The sequence below is a fragment of the Ictalurus punctatus genome, chromosome 10 (assembly GCF_001660625.3).
Source record: "Ictalurus punctatus breed USDA103 chromosome 10, Coco_2.0, whole genome shotgun sequence".
Classification (NCBI taxonomy): Eukaryota; Metazoa; Chordata; class Actinopteri; order Siluriformes; family Ictaluridae; genus Ictalurus; species Ictalurus punctatus.
Window position 1 is genome coordinate 17,538,916 of NC_030425.2, and position 20,424 is coordinate 17,559,339.

Consider the following 20,424-nt stretch of genomic DNA (forward strand, 5'->3'; position numbering starts at 1 on the left):
TGGAAGGAGTTGCCAGTGTAACAGTCAGAGCTAAAGCTGTAATGATAAGTTTTCCAACATCTTCAGGACAGAGGAGTTTACGCTTTGTGGTTACTCGGTAACATGACAAGCTACATTTTATTAACTTCAAGAGAGAGAAAAACAGAGAGGCTGGTGAGGGAATGACCGTTTATAGCTGCTATAATGTAAGTGAGAACAGGGACTAATTTGTTTCAGGGATGTTCCACAACATTAAATGTAAGTAAAAATGGATTTAAAAAAAAAAGACGTCATTCGTCAATTAATAAAAAATTTCACTTGCAAATTGCTGTTGTATAAGAGGAATAAAACAGTTTTGGAAGTGCTGTTATTGGAAAATAATCAGCTTTGAGGTGCTAAAAGTAACTCATTGATTATTTTCCTAATATTGATGACCTGTACACTTACTATATCACTAAGTATGATGAGCAGTTTTAAATAATGCAATCCTGCTGTTTAAACGTTTTTTCTTAATTTGTACTTAAAGCATTTTTTCCTCATTCTATTTTCAATTTTGAAACACTTTCTCTATAGTAGTGGCTAAGAAAAATTGCTTAGGCAATGAAAAAAACATTGCTTAGGCAATGTTCCTTCACTCCTATTCATCTCTGTAAGACTGGGAAGTCAAGAGGCCATCAATAAGCTCTCTTATGCTGACATTCTGGAGATTTCTAAACCTGATGTGATGAAATTGATCTCCTGTGCTAATGGACAACATGGTGTTCTGTGCAAAGAGGAAATAGATGTGAAAGAGTAGTCAGGAAGCAGGACACACTCTGTGAACATGCCCCCGTCAACCGGCCGAGGCTTGATGTCATCTGAAACAACAATTGAGATCAGAAGTGAAGGATGAACTTAGTGAGTATATAGAGGAGTGTCTAGCTTTAAAACACACTTGGATATCCTGTTAGTGATTGCATGATAGTACAGTGTGTAAAATGCTTTATGAATCGACGAATGTTGGAGAAGACAGTTAAACCACTGCAGTGGTCATAATCCACAATAAAGGTCATGTTATATGTAAGCATGATCAACTTAGCTAAAACCAGACGGCAAAACAACCTAAAAAAATCCAAGAAATTAGAACAACTCTGAGCCATGAAACACATGAGACTTCCCAAAGAATGCCTACCAACTGAAGTGTCTGTATACACACATTAATGTGACAGTATTGAGATTTAGGAAACAGGAGCTAGCAACAAACAACACGTGGCTGGAGACAACCAGGAAGTAAAACAGGAAGCATACAAAACTTTTTATTAAATAAACTTTCTTATAAAGTGTTTTTAAAAGATTCATAACTAAAATTTTAAAGGAATACTTGGTCATAAAGACACTTTACTCAATTTTCTGTTTCAATTTTTTACTGTGCATTAGGAAACTTATAGCTAATAACTTAGCTATATCAAATCATCCATAGACCATATATTGTACAAGCTCTTTATACCACAGGGCTGTGAATTCTCAAATCTGACTGGTCAGTATGTGTATTAATTTTCTTTTACAGCATCTCTGACAGAAATAATATGTTACTGTTTCTATAGTAACAGCTCATTCACAGGGATTGTAGGGAAGACGCCCCACTTAAACGGATTTTAGAAATGGGTGTAATTGTTGATTTGGTGAAGTTGAAAAAAGCTGTGTTTTTTGCCGTGTTAACTTCAAGAGAAAATGAGGGAAGGACTGTTTATAGCTGCTTTAATGTACATGAGAACAAGAACTAACTTGTTTCACGGACCTTCCACAACATTAAACGCAAGTATAAGTGGATAAAAACTCACTTAAATCATAGGCAAATTGCTGCGGTATAAGAAGAACAAAGCACTTCAGGGTGGTAAAAGTAACTCTGCTTCATCACACCACCTTTATATACACAGTTATGTGAAAAAATAAGTACATACCATGGAAATTGTTATATTTGGACAAGCAAACATTTGATCCTCTTTGAAACAATGCCTGTTAATAAAGCTGATACACTATCAAATGACAAAATTGACATTTTGTAGTCATTTTCACAATTTAAATTAACAAAAAAACAGAATCAGGTGTTAAAGATTGGGTGCCAGTGATTAGAACCTGCTTAGGGAGTGCAGGTGGAACCGGTCTTATTTAAACCCCTCTCCTATCTAGTGTCCTATCTTTCCCTTTGTTATTGAGGTATGTGGTGTCATCATGCCAATATCTAAAGAGTTCTGTAAGGCCTTCAGAAAAAGGTTGTGGATGCCTATGAGTCTGGCAAGGGATTTAAAAAGATCTCCAAATTATTTGAAATACATCATTCCACTGTAAGGAAAATCATCTGCAAATGCCGCAGATTTCAAACAACTGCCAATTTGTCCAGGACTGGGCGTCCCAGCAAATTCAGCCCAAAAGCAGACTGTCTGATGTAAAAAGAAGTCTCCAAGAACCCCAAAATTTCATCACAGGATCTGCCAGTAAGTCTTGCAACTGTTGGTGTCAAAGTGCATGCTTCTACATTCAGAAAGAGATTGCACAAATTTGACCTGCATGGGCGGCGTGTCAGGAAAAAAAAAATCAAAGATAGAGTTGTTTGGTCACAGTAACAGTAGACATGTTTGACTCAGACCAAAGACAGCTTTTCAGGAGAAGCACCTCATGCCCACTGTGAAGCACAGTGGTGGGAATGATATGGATTGGGGTTGCTTCACTGCCTCAGTGACTGGACAGCAGTACATGCAAGAAAACCATCAAACAACTGAAAGAATATTGCATGGAAGGGTGGTCAAAAATTCCAGCAAGCCTGGTGGACAATTACGCAAAACGCCTACAAGAAGTTATTTCTGCTAAAGGGGGCAATACTAGCTTCTGAGGCCAAGGGTGTACTTAATTTTTCCACGGAAGAATGTCACAGCTATTGATATTTCTGTTGAATAAATGATTGAAAAAGCTCATTTTCCTTGTGGTTTTGTTCAAGTATATCAACTTCATTGATAGGCACTGTTTCAAAGAGGATCAAATGTTTGCTTGTCCAAATATGTAAAAAATGCAAACAATTTCCATAGGGTGTACGTATCTTTTCACATGACTGTTTATTTATGCTATTTCATTTTATTTATAGAATGCTAAAAAACCCAAATATTGTATAAGGTGAGTGTGTGATTACTTGTAAAACACATTTTCTTTGTAGCTTCAATACAAAATTTAGAAGAAAATGTCATTTTTGACTGACTAAACTGTGTAATGTTTTGACAAACTACATCTTTAAAATCTTACACATTAAGCTCATTGTAATAACTTTCAAACTCCTGACACAGACTTTGCTGTTACATTAATTTCAGAAAATACCTGATGGACCTTTAGTCCAGTAGCAGTACACATGACCACACCCACTGCATACACAATGATATATTTTGCTAAATGCTTTTTGCTTGATTAATGTATACCCTTGATTGACTTTGTTCTTTCTCATCAATATATTTATAGATATATTCATCCATTTATCTGTCCATTTCCTGTTCTTTAAAAGCCATTTAAAGAACACGCATCTAATAGCATTTATTCACTAATGCGACTATTTATCTCACAGTGTGGGAGTTATATTAAAGCTAGTGGGGATCTGTTACACCATATTCGTAGTACACATAAACAAATGACTATGTTTATGAGTATTTCTCGTCTCACTGATGTCTCAGTAGTGAAGAATAAACCGTACAGTGAGCTATTTATAATCATTTATTTCCCTCTGGTGGTGAAAGCTGGTAGAATAAAAAGAAAAGCTCATTTTATGCCCAAACTGGTGTTCCAGCAGTGTTTAAGGGAATCTTGAGTGCTTGTCTCTGTGTGTAAGCACGATAATGTTATTGGCTATTTGTGTTTAGGCATGTTAATTGTTATTTGGGCAACAAAGTTGTTTTTAAATGTGCTAGATAAATAACTAAAAGTTTAAGCTAAAAGTTGAAAGTTCTTGTTAGTGTTAGCAGAGTCACAGTGGCATTTGATAGGACAAAAAATAAAAATGCAATGAACTCTAAAACAGCAGATAACATCTTGATTTTTACTGTGAGCTCCTAAAAACAAAAGAGCTTCACCATTTTCCAGTGACATTCAATGACATATTAATAAGACATGTCAAAATAGAAGCAGTAGAGATGTTGGTGCAAACACTGGACTCAAAACCCCAGAATACAGTGCAGCAATACAACACAGTTTGACAGTGATTACACTGATTTACAGTAAAGACTTAACTTGGCTATTTAGGAATTTATGAGATGATGATTGCAATGGGGTTGATTGTTAAAATGAACACTGATTTGTACAGATGAGGAAGTGAGAGAGCTGGACAAATTGAAGGAGTAAATAGTCACTGGATTGCTCTATTTAGGTAAAGTAATTAAGTAAGTAAGTAAGTAAAGCTTTATTTGTACAGCACTTTTTAAAACAATGTTTACAAAGTGCTTTATGGAAAACATACAGTAATTAAAGGAAAATAAAAACAGTAGCAAAAAATAAAATTCAATAAATAAAAGAATACATATCAAATTTATAAATTTATGGAAAATGAACTGGTTCATGCAGGTTGTCAGGGAGAGACTTCCACAGTTTAGGCCCATACTGACTAAAGGCTGACTCCCCACTTTGTACAACCAGCAGGTTGCAGTAGGATGAACTAAATGATCGAGCAGGAGTATATTTAGTGATCATATTACGAAGGTATGTAGGAGCACCACCATGAAGACATTTGAAAATGAATAATAGGATTTTAAAATCAATTCTATGAGAAACATGTAGCCAGGTAAGTGATTTAAGTGACGGAGTAAAGAAGAAGTGATGGATAAATCCCACTGCACCCTTATCAGTAAGTAGTGCAATGTCATGGGCATTGATTAAATATCTGTAACAGCAGTTATACAGTAGTTCCTGCTGAAAGGCAATTCACAGTAGTGATGGAAAGTCCAGATCATTTTACTGACTCGTATCTTTGAATCTTGTTCAGCAAAATGTACGAATCTTTTTTTCGAGCCATTTCATTCATTTCAGTAGAATATAGTTAAAATGGTACATGTTAAATTCCCCAACACATCTAGTACTTACGCAAACGTTGATCACATTTGGAATAAAAAAACAAACAAAAAAACTATAGGTTAATGCCACCAAGGCCGAATTATGAGAAACAGAAATGATTCATTAATAGCTTAGCATTAGGCCTTCAGGCGATGCAGACTGTTAGTTCACCTCACCTCCTGATCCGAATCGAGCCCGAAGACTCGAGAGGTGAACTAATAATTTCTGTTTCCTGTACAGAACCTGTAGGGGTATTGCAGCGCATACTCGATCAACACAAAATGAACGCATCACTCTCTGAGACAACTCGTTGTTCCTGAGTCATATTAAAGTGCACCTATTATGCTTTTTCAGGTATTACTGTACCTTTCATGTAGTGTGTTGTATAGCTGTTTGTGACTGTAAAAACATCTGCAAAGTTTTAAAAATCAAAGCGCACGACAAACAGGACTTGTTGACTCCCAAAAGAAGGAACCGATTCTGATCAGCTGAAACGAGTCGGCAGTAATTCCAGATTTACTTCCTGTAGGCCCACTTCTTTTGGTAACAAAAGTCCCGCCTCTGGTCGTCATTGGCTGCTTTCTGACAGCTGTAGACCAATTACAACAGACTGGGACATCTGACCAATCAGAGCAGGGTATGATCTCTGAAAGGAGGAGTTTAGAATAAATCCTTTAGAACGGATCATTGAACAAGTCGTTTTTGACACGGGGGCGGGGGAGGTAATGCTGCAATTTAAATTATGAGCACATTAAAGTGTTTTTTTTTATTTTTTTAATTAATTTATTTATTTTTTTACATTGGATGCATGTAAATCTATTGTACGAGACCTTTAAAACAAAATTAAACACGTTTCAAAACTGTAATAGGTGCGCTTTAAAGATTCTTTAAAAATGAACAACACCACTAAATGACAGGTGTATATTAATGCTCTCATTGTAATATGTTGTCGTTTCTACAGTATCAGCTCAATGCATGGCAGATGCTTCACATAAACAGATTTTAAAATGTGTAAAAGTGTTGATATGATGACATTTTCTGTAAGGAGATGTTTATTTAACATTTGTGTAAAGAGTCTCCAGTGTCAGCATTTTCTAACAATCTGAAGTTGTAACTTTACGTTTCCGACATCTTCAGAACAGAGAGGTTTAAGCTTTGTGGTTTCTCTGTAAGATGACAGGCTGCGTGTGTGTTTTTGTGTGTTTTAGACTGACAAAATGAGAGTCTGGTGAGAGAACGACTGTTTATAGCTCCTATAACGGAACAGGAAGTAACTTGTTTGGACATCACGTTCCACAATATTAAGTGTAACTACAAACGGTTAAAAATAGCCTACAAATCTCTGGCAAATTGTTCTGATTATAAGAAGAAGAAAAAATTTGGGTTGTGGTGTTCGTGTCAACTCGGCTCTATCGTGCCACGCCACTGTGTGATTGTTTTAGTAGAACAGCAGGAAATTCTGTAAAACCTTTGGAAACAGTACTGGAGTGCAGTTTAGGTGTTCGGAGAAATTGCCGGAATAAAAATCCCGGGTCCTTCAGGCAGACCGTTTAGCGCCGGAGCCGAGAGCTGTCACTTTGTTACGGACTTCATTCATTGTTCCTGGTTTCTCCTGAAGCGGATTTCGTTATCTTTTCCCATCATGTTCGAGGAGGCGAGCGAGGTGTTTGATAACATGCTGAAATCGTCCTTTCCGTTGACGATTATCGTGTTTTTGCCTGCAGTGTTGATCCTGGTGTCACCGCTCCCAGCTGAAGCGGCGCATGAATTCACGGTGTACCGCATGCAGCAATATGACCTACAGGGACAGAACTACGGTACACACCTCCCTCCTCTCAGCACTGTAGAACACTTTCATCTCATTTGGCTTTGTTTAAATATTATAAGGAACGCGGGAGTGATGGGTTTGAACACTGTGTGTGTGTGTGTGTGTGTGTGTGTGTGTGTGTGTGGGGTCGACCACTTGCATATACACTACATAAAAGTCCGCCTGCTTGTTATTTAAATGCTAGTTATGCTAGCTAGTAGCTGTTAGCTGCTGGTAGCTGACTAGCATTGCGACAATATTTAATTAAAACATTAAAAATAAATCCGCAGCTGGCGCAAAAACGGAAAAGATGTTGATCTAATGTTGTTCTTGTAACGCTAAATACGTACACTAGACATAGAGAGATACAGTACTGTCAGATACATACATAAATATTGGCACCCTTCAACTGACAATGCAAAGATTATTGTATTTAGTTATTATAACTTTTCTTCTTTTCGTTTAATTCTCATAGGAACTAATGAGTAGTATTAATTGACACCTATAAATAACATTTTAAAGTACATGAAAACAAACTTCATGTAAGTTTACAAAACAAAAGCTGTATTATATATTGTACTTTCGTGTTGAACAAAAATCATTTTCTTAGATATTAAATCTAAACACACACACACAAAAAAAAAACAGTTCTGTTTTTAACAGTATGATAAATATTGGATAAAAAAATGTGGTCTCTGGGCTTTAGGAAAGATTAATAGTATCATGAATTTAGCAAAGTCCTAGGATATTTTAACTCCAAACTCTGCCAGAAGGTTAATGCTTGGTCATAAATGGATTATTGAAAAGATAAAGACTCCAAACCTGCGTCCGAAACAGTGCGATGGTTGTGGCACAGCTCCGTGTCTGGATTTGAACCCTGTTGAATTGCTGTGGTCTGAAGTAGAAAGCAGTTTTAAATGTTCTGAAGAAGGTTTAAGATGCAGTGGATTTTTAAAATTTTTTGCTTATGTTCATTAAGGGGGCCGATAATTTTGCAGTTGACTGTATATAATCATCATGATGATGTTAGCTGGTATTTTCCCACTGACCACACTGTGTGTGCAGGATCGAGGAATGCAATTTTGAATACTGAAGCCCGTACGGTGGAGGCGGAGGTGCTAAGCCGTCGCTGCGTGATGATGCGACTGGCCGATTTCTCCTACGAGAAATACCAGAAGGCTCTCCGGCAGTCTGCGGGGGCCGTCGTCATCATCATCCCCAAGAACATGTCCACAATGCCCCAGGACATTGTGCAAGTAAGAGCTCAGAATCGACTTCTCATCATCTTTGTTCAGAGACTTAACACGTAACATTTAAACTTTTTTTTTTCTTTTTTTTTTCTTCTCTTTCTTTCCCTGTAGCAGTTCATGGAGTTGGAGCCGGAGCTGATGGCCACAGAGACCATCGTTCCTGTGTACTTTGCTGTTGAGGATGATGAGCTGCTGTCTATTTACACCCAGACACAGGTCTCCTCTGCCTCACAGGGCTCCTCCTCCGCGGCTGAAGGTACGACATGTCATCTAGCTGACAGCGCTGTTGAATTCTAGATTCTGATTGGTCAGATGGTGGTGTTTAATTTTCTGTAACAGCAGCTCTGAGAGAAGTTCAGTTACACATCACAGGTTTATATTAATGCACTCATTCTAATTCTTTCTTCTTCATTGTCTTCCTCTTCTTCTTCTTGCCACTTCTTTCTCTTTCTTTTTGTCATCATTCTGTTCCTCTTTCACTACATTTCTTCCTTCTCTTCTTGTTCTTTTTTCTCCTCCTCTTCTTCATATGCATGTTTCTCTTCTTCCTCTTTGTCTTCCTCCTCTTATTTCTCTGCTTCCTCGTCCTCTTTATTTTTGTCTTTGTCTCTGTTCATCTCTTTTGTCTTCTTCTTTTTCTTCATCTTTGTCTACCTCTTCTTTTTCTTCATCTTCCTCATTTTTTCATTCCTTTTCTTCCTCTTCATCTTTTTCTGTTAGTCTTTCTCTTCTTTTTTTTCTTCTCTGTCTATCTTCTTCGTCGTCTTCCTCCTCCTCCTGCATGCGTTTTCACAGTTCCCTTGAAATCTCATGATTTCATCACAAACACACACTAAGCTTGAGGTTCCACAGTTTGGTCTTTGATTCTGGTGTAAATTTTAATCATTTTCCCCCCCTTTTCTCCAGTGCTTCTGCACTCTGCCACTGCAAACGGATTCCAGATGGTGACGAGTGGAGCTCAGAGTAAAGCTGTGAGCGATTGGGCTATCACCAGCCTGGAGGTGAGTTTTCTTCTTCAGCTGTATATGGGACTAGAAGGTTGATCTTCCATATTGGTGAAGAAATCAGGCCTTTCTCAGTCCTAGAGCCTTTATTGGGACCACTAATATCATTTTGGGACTTAATATGGTGTTAGCCTGGTTTGTTTATATATTCAATAATCAGTTGATGATCCTATGCCATCATTACAATGCTTGTCTTGCTGCTGTTCTTGTTTTTCAGGGTAAATTAGCAGGAGCAGGAGGAGACGATCTGCCCACCATCGTCCTTGTGGCTCACTACGACTCTTTTGGAGTGGCTCCGGTGAGGAGTTATGCTATCATATGATGATATGTTTTCAGTAATGTGATAGATTGCACTTTTAAAAAAAAATACTTTGGCAACATTAAAGAGTTGCTTGTTTCATAAAACAGATTTAGACTGAATAAAACAGTAACAGGTGGAGTTTAATTGTGAAATTAAAACTGAATAATAACAAGATGCTTATTGTCAGCAGCCCAGTAAACTTTTATTTTGTTGATATTATTAAGACATAACATTTGATATATTAAGAAAAAAAGAAAAGAAAAAAAGAGCAAAATTCACTCTGACATCAGCAAACTGTGTATCAGTGTTTATAATAAATGACAGCCAGCGGCGTCCAGGATTTATTTTATAAAAAAAGTTTTTCATGTCTCCCCGAAGAGACCAGTGCAGCAGATAGGGGTCCAAGCATCAGTCAAAATCATCATGCTTGTCATAACGTAGACCACTGCCTATCCAAACCGAGGTGGTTTTGGCCACGCCCCCTCAACACTCAGCACCTACGTTGTATAACCGCATTGCTTTTTGCAAGTCCAGTTTTTGTTATCTCCAATACTTTGTATGTACTCAAACAATTCAGTCTAAACATACTTAGTGTGTTTCTGGATGGAGTTTTAACGCTTACTTTTCTGATTTGTGCGTGTGTGCGTGCGTGTGCGTATGGTGATAGTGGTTGTCGTACGGTGCTGACTCCAACGGCAGTGGTGTAGCAGTACTCCTGGAGCTGGCTCGACTCTTCTCTAAACTCTACTCTCACAAACGGACTCACGCCGGGTAGAAAAATCCACTCAATCAGTGTCAAATGTTTAGGAAATAAAATACGATCCGAAATGTTCTTTCAAATTCCCAGGTGTGAGCAGGCTTTCTTGTTCTTGTAGGTATAATGTGCTTTTTTTCCTGTCTGGAGGAGGGAAGTTTAACTATCAGGGCACTAAACGGTGGCTAGAGGATAATTTGGACCACACAGGTGAGTACACATGTACTATATTTAAGGAATTAAACACTGTGTCATACTTTTTATAGGAAAATATTCAATGATGGAGTGTAACAACAGGTCACAAATTATTTTATCGTTTTTATACCACAGCAGTGTGGCTGTGGATGATTTCCTGATGTGTATATTTATTAAAGAATGACACGCAGTACTTCTTATGTTTGCAGTTATGTGTAATGTTGTGGAATGTTTTTTTAAAATGATTATTTATTATTTTTTTTATCTCTGTTAGAGTCCAGTCTCCTGCAGGATAACGTGGCATTCGTCTTGTGTTTGGACACACTCGGGAACGGGGACAGTCTTTACCTGCATGTGTCTAAACCTCCTAAAGAAGGCACACCTCAGCATGCTCTGCTCCGAGAGCTACAAACGGTAACACACCTGCACACACACACACACACACACACACACACACACACACACACACACACACACACACACACACACACACACCGCTAACTGCTTGCCGTGGATTGCAAAAAAAAAAACAACCAAAAAAACAACATTAATTAAATTTTTGTCATTTGCATTGTTGCATAATGTCATGCCATGTCCTTTTCTGTTCATATTTTAACAATGTCCTATAGTCTTACTGCATATAACTTTTTACTGAAACAAAAAAGAAGACTGCTCATTTTTTGCTCGTATTTTTGAGTGATAATCGGAGCTCCTACTTAAAATACAGAAAAGTATAAATATTGTGTCGGGGGGAAAAGTCGCAAGATGCGAAAGAGGTGCTTTTGTTTCTGAGAGTGGTTACCTTCACTTTATGGTAGAACTAGATAATAATAATAATAATAATAATAATAATACTAGAACTGTGGTCTCTTTGGTCATTAAAAATGGTGCACATCTTCAAAAAAAAATGCTGTCGTTCACCAACATGCGCTAGGATTTTTGAGGTAAAATTCTGTTTGTTGTCTTTGCCTGCTAGGAATTTCTTGTTGGCAGTGTTGGGACTTATTTTTAGCTCTGTGGTTGTCTTTTTTTTTTTTTTTTTCTTTTTTCTTTTCATTTTTACAAATAAAAGTGTGTCATGCAGAGTCCAGCTACATTAGTCTTGTTTATGAAAAGTCTTTGGGCAAGGGGAACTTTGTGTACATTTGATTGTAAACCTTATTCTCCTGTCAGGTTGTATCTCAGCAGTACCCAGAGTTGAAGTTCTCCATGGTGCATAAGAAGATCAACCTGGCTGATGACACCCTGGCGTGGGAGCACGAGCGCTTCGGGATCCGCCGCCTTCCCGCCTTCACGCTCTCGCACCTGGAGAGCCACCGCAGCTCCATGCGCAACTCCATCATGGACATGCGGTCAGTGACATTCTCTCTGCCATCCCATCGATCTGCTTGTTTTCCTTTGTAATGAGCTAACACAGCATGTTTGTGTGTGTCTAGGACTCGTGTAGATCTGAAAAAGCTCAGTAGGAACACTAAACTGATCGCAGAGGCTCTAGCGCGAGTTGTTTACAACCTGACTGAGAAGGTAAGGAAGCTGTTTATAGATTTCTTGACTATAATTCACAGATTGCAGCAGCTATGTCACTGAGAAATTCACTTGTCATTAGAAATGCTAAAGGCTGGTTATTCGATGCCTGAAAATATTCTTTAAAGAAGTTGACATTCAGTATACTGAATACACAGATTCCAAATATCATCGAAGTGTTCAAGCTACTTTATGAAGTCACACTTCAGTAATTTGTTCCTGCTTTAAATAAACAACGACTGGGTGATGCGAGTGTTTTGTGTATTGTCTGCATGTACTGATCAGATCCTGCATCTCTAGTTTCACATCAGGAATAAAACACAGAAGATGCACAAAACCTTACAGCCTTTACCTCTGTTACAAAGCGAAAACGCTGGAGACTCCTTCCATAAATATTAAATAAACGTCTCCTTATCGAAAACTTCACCACCTGCTCAAAAATCTGTTTATAGAGCATGTCTACCATACACATCCCTGTAAACGAGCTGTTACTATAGAAACGGAAACATTTTAAAACGAGCGCATTAATATAAATCGGTGATTTTCAGCTGCGCTACTGTCGGAGCTGCTGTTATAGAAAATCAATCGACATCATCTGACCAATCAGAATTCAGAGTTCGAGCTCTCGTGTAATACACATTAATGTAGTTGATTGATGTAAGTGTTTTTATCAGTGATTTATAGCAGTGTGTGTGTGTAGATGAAGGTAAAGTAAAGTGAACACTGGACTAACAGCATCATGTGAATCTCACAGGGCACTAATGCAGATCTGGAGATCTTCACAGACCAGATGGTAAGTGCGTGACTCCTGGCTCATCTCTCGTCAGCTCTAGCATCGAGAGTCTGTTTTGCTATTTGATTTAGTTGTTTCAGCACACAGCATTAAAAGCAAGAGCTTTCCAGAAGAACTTGGGTTCTAGCTCTTATTATTTTCCATCAGCATGAAAGATATTGATGACTGGCTTGTTGATGAAGCAGTTTTACATTTAGTTGGCAATAACAAGAAGAAGAATGAATAATCTTTATTGTGATGAAATTAAAATGTTTTACATAAGCAGAAAGATAAATTGATCTACAAATTAATTTGTGTTTTTGGCTATGTAATTTTTTTTTTTTTTTTTTTTTGCTTCAGTTAAAAAATATTTTAAAGCTTATTTGTTAAAGAAATAATTATCTGATGGATATCGGCTGATGCTCGAACGTTTCAGTATCGGAAAAGAAACGGTGGTATTGTAGTGGTGCCATCACTAGTTAAAAATAAGTAACTTGCAGGAAAAAAAAGCCTTAAAGTCCTAAGTGCTCAATGCTACACACAAGGAAAAGAGAAGTTTTTAACCTAGATTTAAAAATAGTTCAATATAGAGCATGTGATATTTTCAGGGTGTTTGTTCCAGTAATGTGTGTTTATAACAGCTAAACTCATTAAGAGCTGATTCTAACAATGCCAAGATTTTTGACTTGGTCTAAATCATCAAGAACAAGTGCTGCTAACTCCGCCCACCTCAAAGTACTGATCTTGAGCACCAACAGAAACAAAACATCCATCTGGAAGTGCTCATTTCCATCAGCCCTTGCTCTTATGAGTTTTCTCCAAAGTCTCTGTACTTGTGGATTCAATTTTAGTAGCTCGGTTTGTTTATCCTGAAGAAAGTTCAGCGATAGCCGATGGTAATTCATTTCAGAGAGCTAGTTTTAATTTCCCAGCAGCCACTATGTATTTATGGTAATGCAGTAGGCAGACAAACATTCATTTACTGGTGACTCAGCTGGAAAACATGCATTCTGGTTCACCACATCGCGTCATACATGCTGTAATTAGCAGGTGCAGGAGGATCAGCTGCTCTCTCTGGTCGACTGGTTGAGTGCTCAGCCTCGAGCCGCCCAGCTGGTGGATAAAGACAGCAGCGTGGTCAGCACCCTGGAGTATTACCTCAGCCGCTACCTCAAAGACATCAAGAGGCATTTCGTCAAAGCTGACAAGAGGTATGTTTAACACAAGCGGCTCAACAGGATGGCACACAGTCGTGTGTGTGTGTGTGTGTGTGTGTGTGTGTGTGTGTGTATATGTATGTGTGTGTGTGTGTGTGTATATGTATGTATGTATGTATATATATATATATATATATATATATATATATATATATATATATATATATATATATATATATATATATATATATATATATATATATATAAAATATAAAATGTCCCATTGACTCTCGCACAACTTTCTCCTTTTTATAATTTTTTTAATTTAATTTTTTTTTCTTCTTCTTATTTTTTATATATAAACCTTTTCTCCTAGGGATCCTGAGTTTGTCTTCTATGATCAGCTGAAACAGACGATGAATGCATACAGGTGAATATCCAACACCGAAGATGCATCATGTTTAGAGATTTTCAGTGTCATCTAACATTATAAAGGTTCTCTCACTACACGTGTGAAATGTGTTTTTTTCATTACTTTACTTGATTGTGTATGTAATGTAGCAGTAGCCATTTTCTCTGGTGCTAAACATAACTAGAACTCTTTTTGTTTATTAACATAGCCAGGTAGCTAACTAGCATGGTATGCTGTGGTACTCTTAAGTTCTGTTGTGAAATGTATTATTATAAATATATTATTTAATATGGTTAATATGTTAATTAAATAACAAAATTATACATATGTTCTTCTATTGGTTGTTTGATCTATGTGTTATGGGCTCTGCTTCATACAAGCTGCACTCTCAGATTAGATTAGCAAAGCAAGCTCACTGTACTAGCTACATACACCCATCAGGCACTCCAAAGATTTCTCCTACTTCTTTCCAAGCTCTGTTTTCTTCATATTGTCTTTACCACACATTTAATGAGTGTTAAAGGATAAGTTATGTTTTAATATAATGTAGGGTTATGCTAGCTTATTACTTGCCATACCGTACTTCTTTAGTTAATACTATCCACATATACAGATATGTGTTAGTTACACGACAGACAATTGACTTAAAATTGTAAATGTATTCCTCAAAGTGACATTTTAGTCAGAAATTTGCTGACACCAACGATACATACGTTGTTGTAATAAACATTGTCTACTTTGACGGCTGCTTTCAGACTGAAGTGTATGCATGGTTGTAATTAACAGAACACTTTCTTCTTTCCAAAATTCTTTCAGAGTAAAACCAGCCATCTTTGACCTGCTGCTGGCGCTGTGCATTGCTGCATATCTCGGCATCGTGTACTTGGCTGTCCAGGTGAGGGGAAAAAATAAAAGTTGATTATTTTCCTATAAGGTCATGTTCTTAAGTGTTTTAGTTCTCTTACACCACAGTACCTAACTTTACCAACAGTTACAGTTTTAAATTTATAAAAGAACATCATACTTTTTGTCTCTTTATAGTTACATTTAAGGTTGTGAAATGTCCGTAAAATAAGCTGTTTCCTGTTCTCTTGAAGTTACTAAGACAAAAATGCAGCTTGTCATGTTACCGAGAAATGGCAACGCCTAAACTCCTCTGATCGAAAGTGTCAGACAACATAAAGTTACAGCTTTACCTCTGACTGCTACACTGATACTGGAAACTCCTTCCATAAATATTTAATAAAGGTCTTTTTAGCATCCACCATACAAATCCCTGTAAATGAGCTGTTACTATAGCAATGGCAATGTGTTGGAATGAGCTCATTAATTATTTATATATATATGTGTGTGTGTGTGTGTATGTATGTATATATATATATATATCTCAATCAGACTTGAGATTTACAGTAATTTCACAGTAGAGGTTTGAGCTGTTTTTCCGTAGGAAGAGGCTGCTTGACTGATGGACTTTTCTCAAAGCTTTTTTAAGTTTTTCCTTTTGTGAGCCAGTGCATGTATGTGCGAAATATTGAGAGCCAATCAGATTGCAACTTAAAGATTCTGAAGCTTTCGTCTAGTGAACTGTACAATAAGTATCAATATGTACAATAAGGGTCTGAGCAGTATTTCAGAGAATAAGACTATTGATAAAAATAAAATGCTTTACTTTGATTTATGGTACAATTATGAACTGCATTTCTCTTGCAGTGCATTATGGGTAATGCACTGTCTGTGCGAAAAAGGAAAATGGTTGTTGATGAGAGATTGTGTAGTTTGGGACACCTAAAGTGCTGTATTTAACCTTCTTGCACTTTGTCCTTGCAGCATTTTGGCGTTTTGTACAGTGTTCTTCGCCGGGTCACGGCACCACGAGTCAAGCAGCATTAACACCACTCCAGCTCTCTTCATCCCTGCAATATGAGGGACTCCTGTAGTCCCACCATGGAGCCAAGAGTGTGCTCGTTTTTTTCCCTCTCTGACATGTTTCTTCTTTCTTTTCTTTTTTTTTTTTCCCCCCTTTCTTCATTTTTTTTTTTGGGAAATGGAATATCATTTAGTTGTCATGTTTGCTGTGTGTGCGTTTGCCTGCTTGCCCTCCTTTGTCCAGGGACAGCATTTTTATGGTCTTCCTTTCTGTCCAACACTGCCTCATTCCCCTCTGCCTCAGTATGAAGCTAGTGAGATCTCTGCCAAGCAACAGTAAGTCGTCTTCTCAGGCAGCTAAAGTCAAAAAGGGCCAAATCGCAGCTTAGTGTTAGCTAGATAGAGAAAGCTGGTCAGTTTGGAAACTGTTCATATGTGACGCCTTATTTTAGTCAAGAATTTCTTTAACATTAGTACAGCTCGATAGACGTGTTCATTCTCACACGTCCTGATTTTGCAGAGTGACCAGCTCCGCCCTTATTGACCAAGGGACACATAGGTTAATATTTGATCAGGGGGGAAAAAGCAAACTTGATCATGTGAGGACCTCCTTAGTTTTCATTTTACTACTTTGCCACAAATTGGTGCTAATCCTGAACTCATACTGACAGCAACCTGACACACCTAAGTGAACAGAAGTCATTTAATTTTCAATGCTGATTTCCATTTAAAATCAAAGTAACTGATAAGGGTGAGAAATGGGAAGGGACAGGCGACATGGCAAAGCTGAGCAAGGTTTAATTTTATGCAAATGAGAAGCGACTACCAATAGGAGTAGGGGAGGGGTTCTGTTTCTTTTTCCGCCACAACTGTGAAACATTTTCCATGTTTTTGTTTCTACATTTATTTTCTGACTCGCAGCTCCTGAGACTTCCCTGCTGAAAAAAAAAACCCAATAGAAATAATCACCGAAATTCTAATGGTTTCCACTGCAAATATCATTACAAACCATCAGCTTACCATTAAAACCATTGTTATTGCTGGTCTGTAATGGTATCCACTAGACAAAAAATGCCACCAATAGAAGCCAACACATTACAAGTAGAGACCCACAGGGACCATTACAGTTTCCATTAAATATAAATATACAATTCCCATTAGAACCATTGCAAATTCTATGAGGGTTTCTGTTGACTTTTTCTCAGCAGGGTTGGTCTGCTACTACATGTTTAAAGTTTTCGGTACATCAAACTTTTACATATTTTACAAAATTGTAAAATGACTCTGTTTTCAATCGTAAAAAGTAAAATGTCTTGGGTTTTTTTTCTTTCACTAGTAGATTAGTTCATACAACACTAATACATTTAAGCATTTTACCCCCCTTTTTTTATTCGGAAAAACAACTGATTTGTGGTCAAAGGAGTGGTTTGATACATTTTATTTTTAAAGATGAAATGAGACGTCCCCTCTAGAGAGCGGTGTAGTGCAAAAAATGACGGCTTAAAGTACACAATATAAATAGCTTAACGACCTCAGTTAAGCTAGTAAGCTATCGAAGGTAACATTCAGTAAACATGTCATGAGATTAAACTTTTGCTAATGGCTGGTTGGATTTAACCTAGGCTCTGCCCTTGTTAACTCAGGGAAACCTGTCACTCAGCAAAATCATCCATCCATCCTCTAGAGTACAAATATAATGTTAATTTATTTGATATTAAAGAACCCGAGTATTAATTTCCTCAGTAATGTTAACAACTTCATCTTTAGCTTTCCATCAAATTTCATACATCTACCACTTTGGATAGCCATAACAGTCCGCTGAATTAAACAAACACAATATACCTCGTCCATCCTTTCCTTTGTTCTACACCGCACCAGAGCCGGAGTCACTCGTTCACATCCTTCAGCAAGAGCGAGAAACTTATTTTTTCCCCTGCTTCAGGTCTTTCTGCTGTTATTTATGGAAGCGGATGAAGCTTCACCTTGCACTGATTTTACACAGTTTCCTTTGTTTCGCTGAGATCTAAGGTTTTGTCAGCTGTGCGTGAGCCTGTGTAAGAAAACTTTGACTCTTGCAGCAAACTTTAAATCAATAAGTAGATAGGTTGAGGAATAAAGTGTTTTGTTGAAATACATCTGTGATGCTGATTTTCATTGAAACACATTTAAGTTATAAAAAATAGTCTGTATTCATTCTTAGACTGAAAAATTTCAAGTTTATTTCCCAAAATATATGGTCCAAGGAAATGTCTTTACATGTTCAAGAAATTAATCAAAGCCCTTTTTGTCCATTCACTTATTTCACTAACCAACAATAAAAACGGTGCAGTTTTCTGTTATTTTGTACAGCCCAATGTATTATAAATCAGTGTGACATTTTTGTAGGTTTATATTTACACACTACAGAACTGAGAAACAAAATCCCCACTCAGCTAACAGCAGTGCTATAGAACTGATTAATATACTCCATGAAGCATCGATACTGTTCCCACTCCTGTGATTCTTGATTATTTTCCTATAGCATCATATCCTGAAATGTTTTATTTCTCTCATACCACAGCAGAGATAAAGGAGTTTGGAGACTTCTTCCATACATGTTTAATAAATGTCTTCTTAGCATGAATGAGCCGCTACTGTAGTAACGATAACGTATTAGAATGAGCACATAAATATAAACCTGCAGTACTGCCAGAGTGGCTGTTATAGAAAATTAATCAAGACCATCTGACCAATGAGAAACCAGAATTCAACAGTGTGTGGTGTAAAGGGATCTGATAAACTTGGTGTATATCAGGTTCTCCTTTGGCACATTTAACACCTTAAAACACTGGAAAACAGAGAACCTGCACAACAATACATTACGTTTGAACCTGTGTGGTGTTTTAAGAAGTCTTGGGCTTGCTGTTATGATAATCTATTTGTCATGTAGCCCGAATAATAATCAGTGTCACTTAACATACACGCTCAGGCAACATGTCCACAATAAACTCCTCTTAATCGTTCACAAAGTGATAATTTAAAAAAAAAAAAAAAAAAAAGTCAAGATCAGCTGTGAATTACGGAAAGCAGTCAGTCAACACATGGAGTGTGCACCTGTTTACAGTTGGAACAAAACAAAGACAATACAAGCAATGTTTGTTAACATTAGCGTGTACCAAGGTCTCTCTCTGTGTCAATAATCCCCATGATGATGTACTGGATGCTCACATGGCGCTCTATGATGCATTTATTGTGTTCTTCAATATGGATGTGCAAATAAAACTAATAACTGCAGGAACTGGAGGAGTGAAAGTAAAAAACGAATTACACACAAACTTCTAACGTGAACAGATTTGGGCTCTTCAGAGATTGTATTGGATTTTAATATTCTAAAACACTTACTTATTATAAGTGAGGCTTAATATGAAAAAATCCCATAAGGCTTTTATGGTATATCGAGTAAACACTCATTGTTCTGTGTAGACTGTTTTCTGGTTGAGCTCTATTACAGTGTAAAACATGACAGGATGACAGGATGGAAGGCCAGAGACATATTTCCCTGCAGTTCTTGCCTGGTTTCCCACTGAAGCTAAGCAGGGTTGAGCCTGGCTAGTACCAGGACAGGAGACCTTCTGGGGAAACTAAGGTTGCTGCTGGAAATGGTATTAGTGAGGTGAGCAGGGGGTGCTAACCCTGTGGTCTGTATGGGGCCTAATGCCTCAGTATAGTGAGGGGGACACTATACTGTAAAAACAGCACCGTCTTTCGGATGAGACGTTAAACCGAAGTCCTGACTCGTTAAAAATCCCAGGACACTTATCCTAAAAGAGTAGGGGTATAACCCCAGTGTCCTGGTGAAATTCCCCCTATTAGCCCTTATCACCTTAGCCCCCTAATAATCCCCAACCCTGAATTGGCTACTTCACTCTCCTCTCCACTAATAGCCGGTGTGTGGTGGTGGGTCTGGCGCACTATAGTTGCCGTCGCATCATCCAGGTGTATGCCACGCACTAGTGGTGGTTGAGGAGTGGTGTTGGTTGAGGAGATTTCCCTCCCATACTCCACACTCAAAGCGCTTTGAGTGTCTAGAAAAGCGCTATATAAATGAAACTAAACTGTAAGGTGCATTTCATGAAAGCAAATGAGGTATCGAATTCATCGTAATGCATTGTGGAATACTTGTGTAAGGTTTGAACTACATGATTTCCAAGATTGGCCATGGGAAAGTTAAATTAAAAATCAGTGGAAATTGCTATAAAGGCAGCTGATTTAATGCAAAAGAAGGAATCTGGATCGAAAACGGCTCCTGAGCTCCCGGTGCATATGAATTGTACGTTAAGTGATTTGGTGGAGTTTGTACAAT

At 37.7% G+C, this 20,424-nt stretch overlaps 1 protein-coding gene across 3 annotated transcripts; it reads left to right on the top strand.

Moving 5' to 3' along the window:
- The first annotated feature begins 6,539 nt into the window (after window positions 1-6,539).
- On the top strand, window positions 6,540-18,215 carry ncln (nicalin). 3 transcript variants are annotated; one of them, XM_017478240.3, is made up of 15 exons: window positions 6,540-6,857; window positions 7,913-8,103; window positions 8,212-8,353; window positions 9,004-9,098; window positions 9,319-9,399; window positions 10,070-10,173; window positions 10,278-10,366; window positions 10,626-10,765; window positions 11,525-11,703; window positions 11,788-11,875; window positions 12,630-12,668; window positions 13,695-13,858; window positions 14,181-14,234; window positions 15,033-15,111; window positions 16,044-18,215. In XM_017478240.3, exons 1-15 carry the CDS (start codon window positions 6,683-6,685, stop codon window positions 16,104-16,106), a joined length of 1,683 nt encoding a protein of 560 aa, XP_017333729.1. In that variant the 5' UTR covers window positions 6,540-6,682; the 3' UTR covers window positions 16,107-18,215. The 3 variants fall into 3 exon arrangements, with proteins under 3 accessions (XP_017333729.1, XP_017333728.1, XP_047014294.1); XM_017478239.3 differs by having other exon boundaries at window positions 6,543-6,857; window positions 8,209-8,353; XM_047158338.2 differs by having other exon boundaries at window positions 6,543-6,857; window positions 8,209-8,353; window positions 13,698-13,858.
- Window positions 18,216-20,424: the final 2,209 nt, after the last annotated feature.

Excerpts from the sequence above, each read along its gene's own strand:
- ncln (XM_017478239.3), top strand. The coding sequence starts at position 6,683 with ATGTTCGAGGAGGCGAGCGAGGTGTTTGATAACATGCTGAAATCGTCC. Across the intron at positions 10,174-10,277 it reads CACAAACGGACTCACGCCGG|GTATAATGTGCTTTTTTTCC; the intron begins GTAGAAAAATCC and ends TTGTTCTTGTAG. Across the intron at positions 12,669-13,694 it reads AGATCTTCACAGACCAGATG|CAGGTGCAGGAGGATCAGCT; the intron begins GTAAGTGCGTGA and ends TGCTGTAATTAG.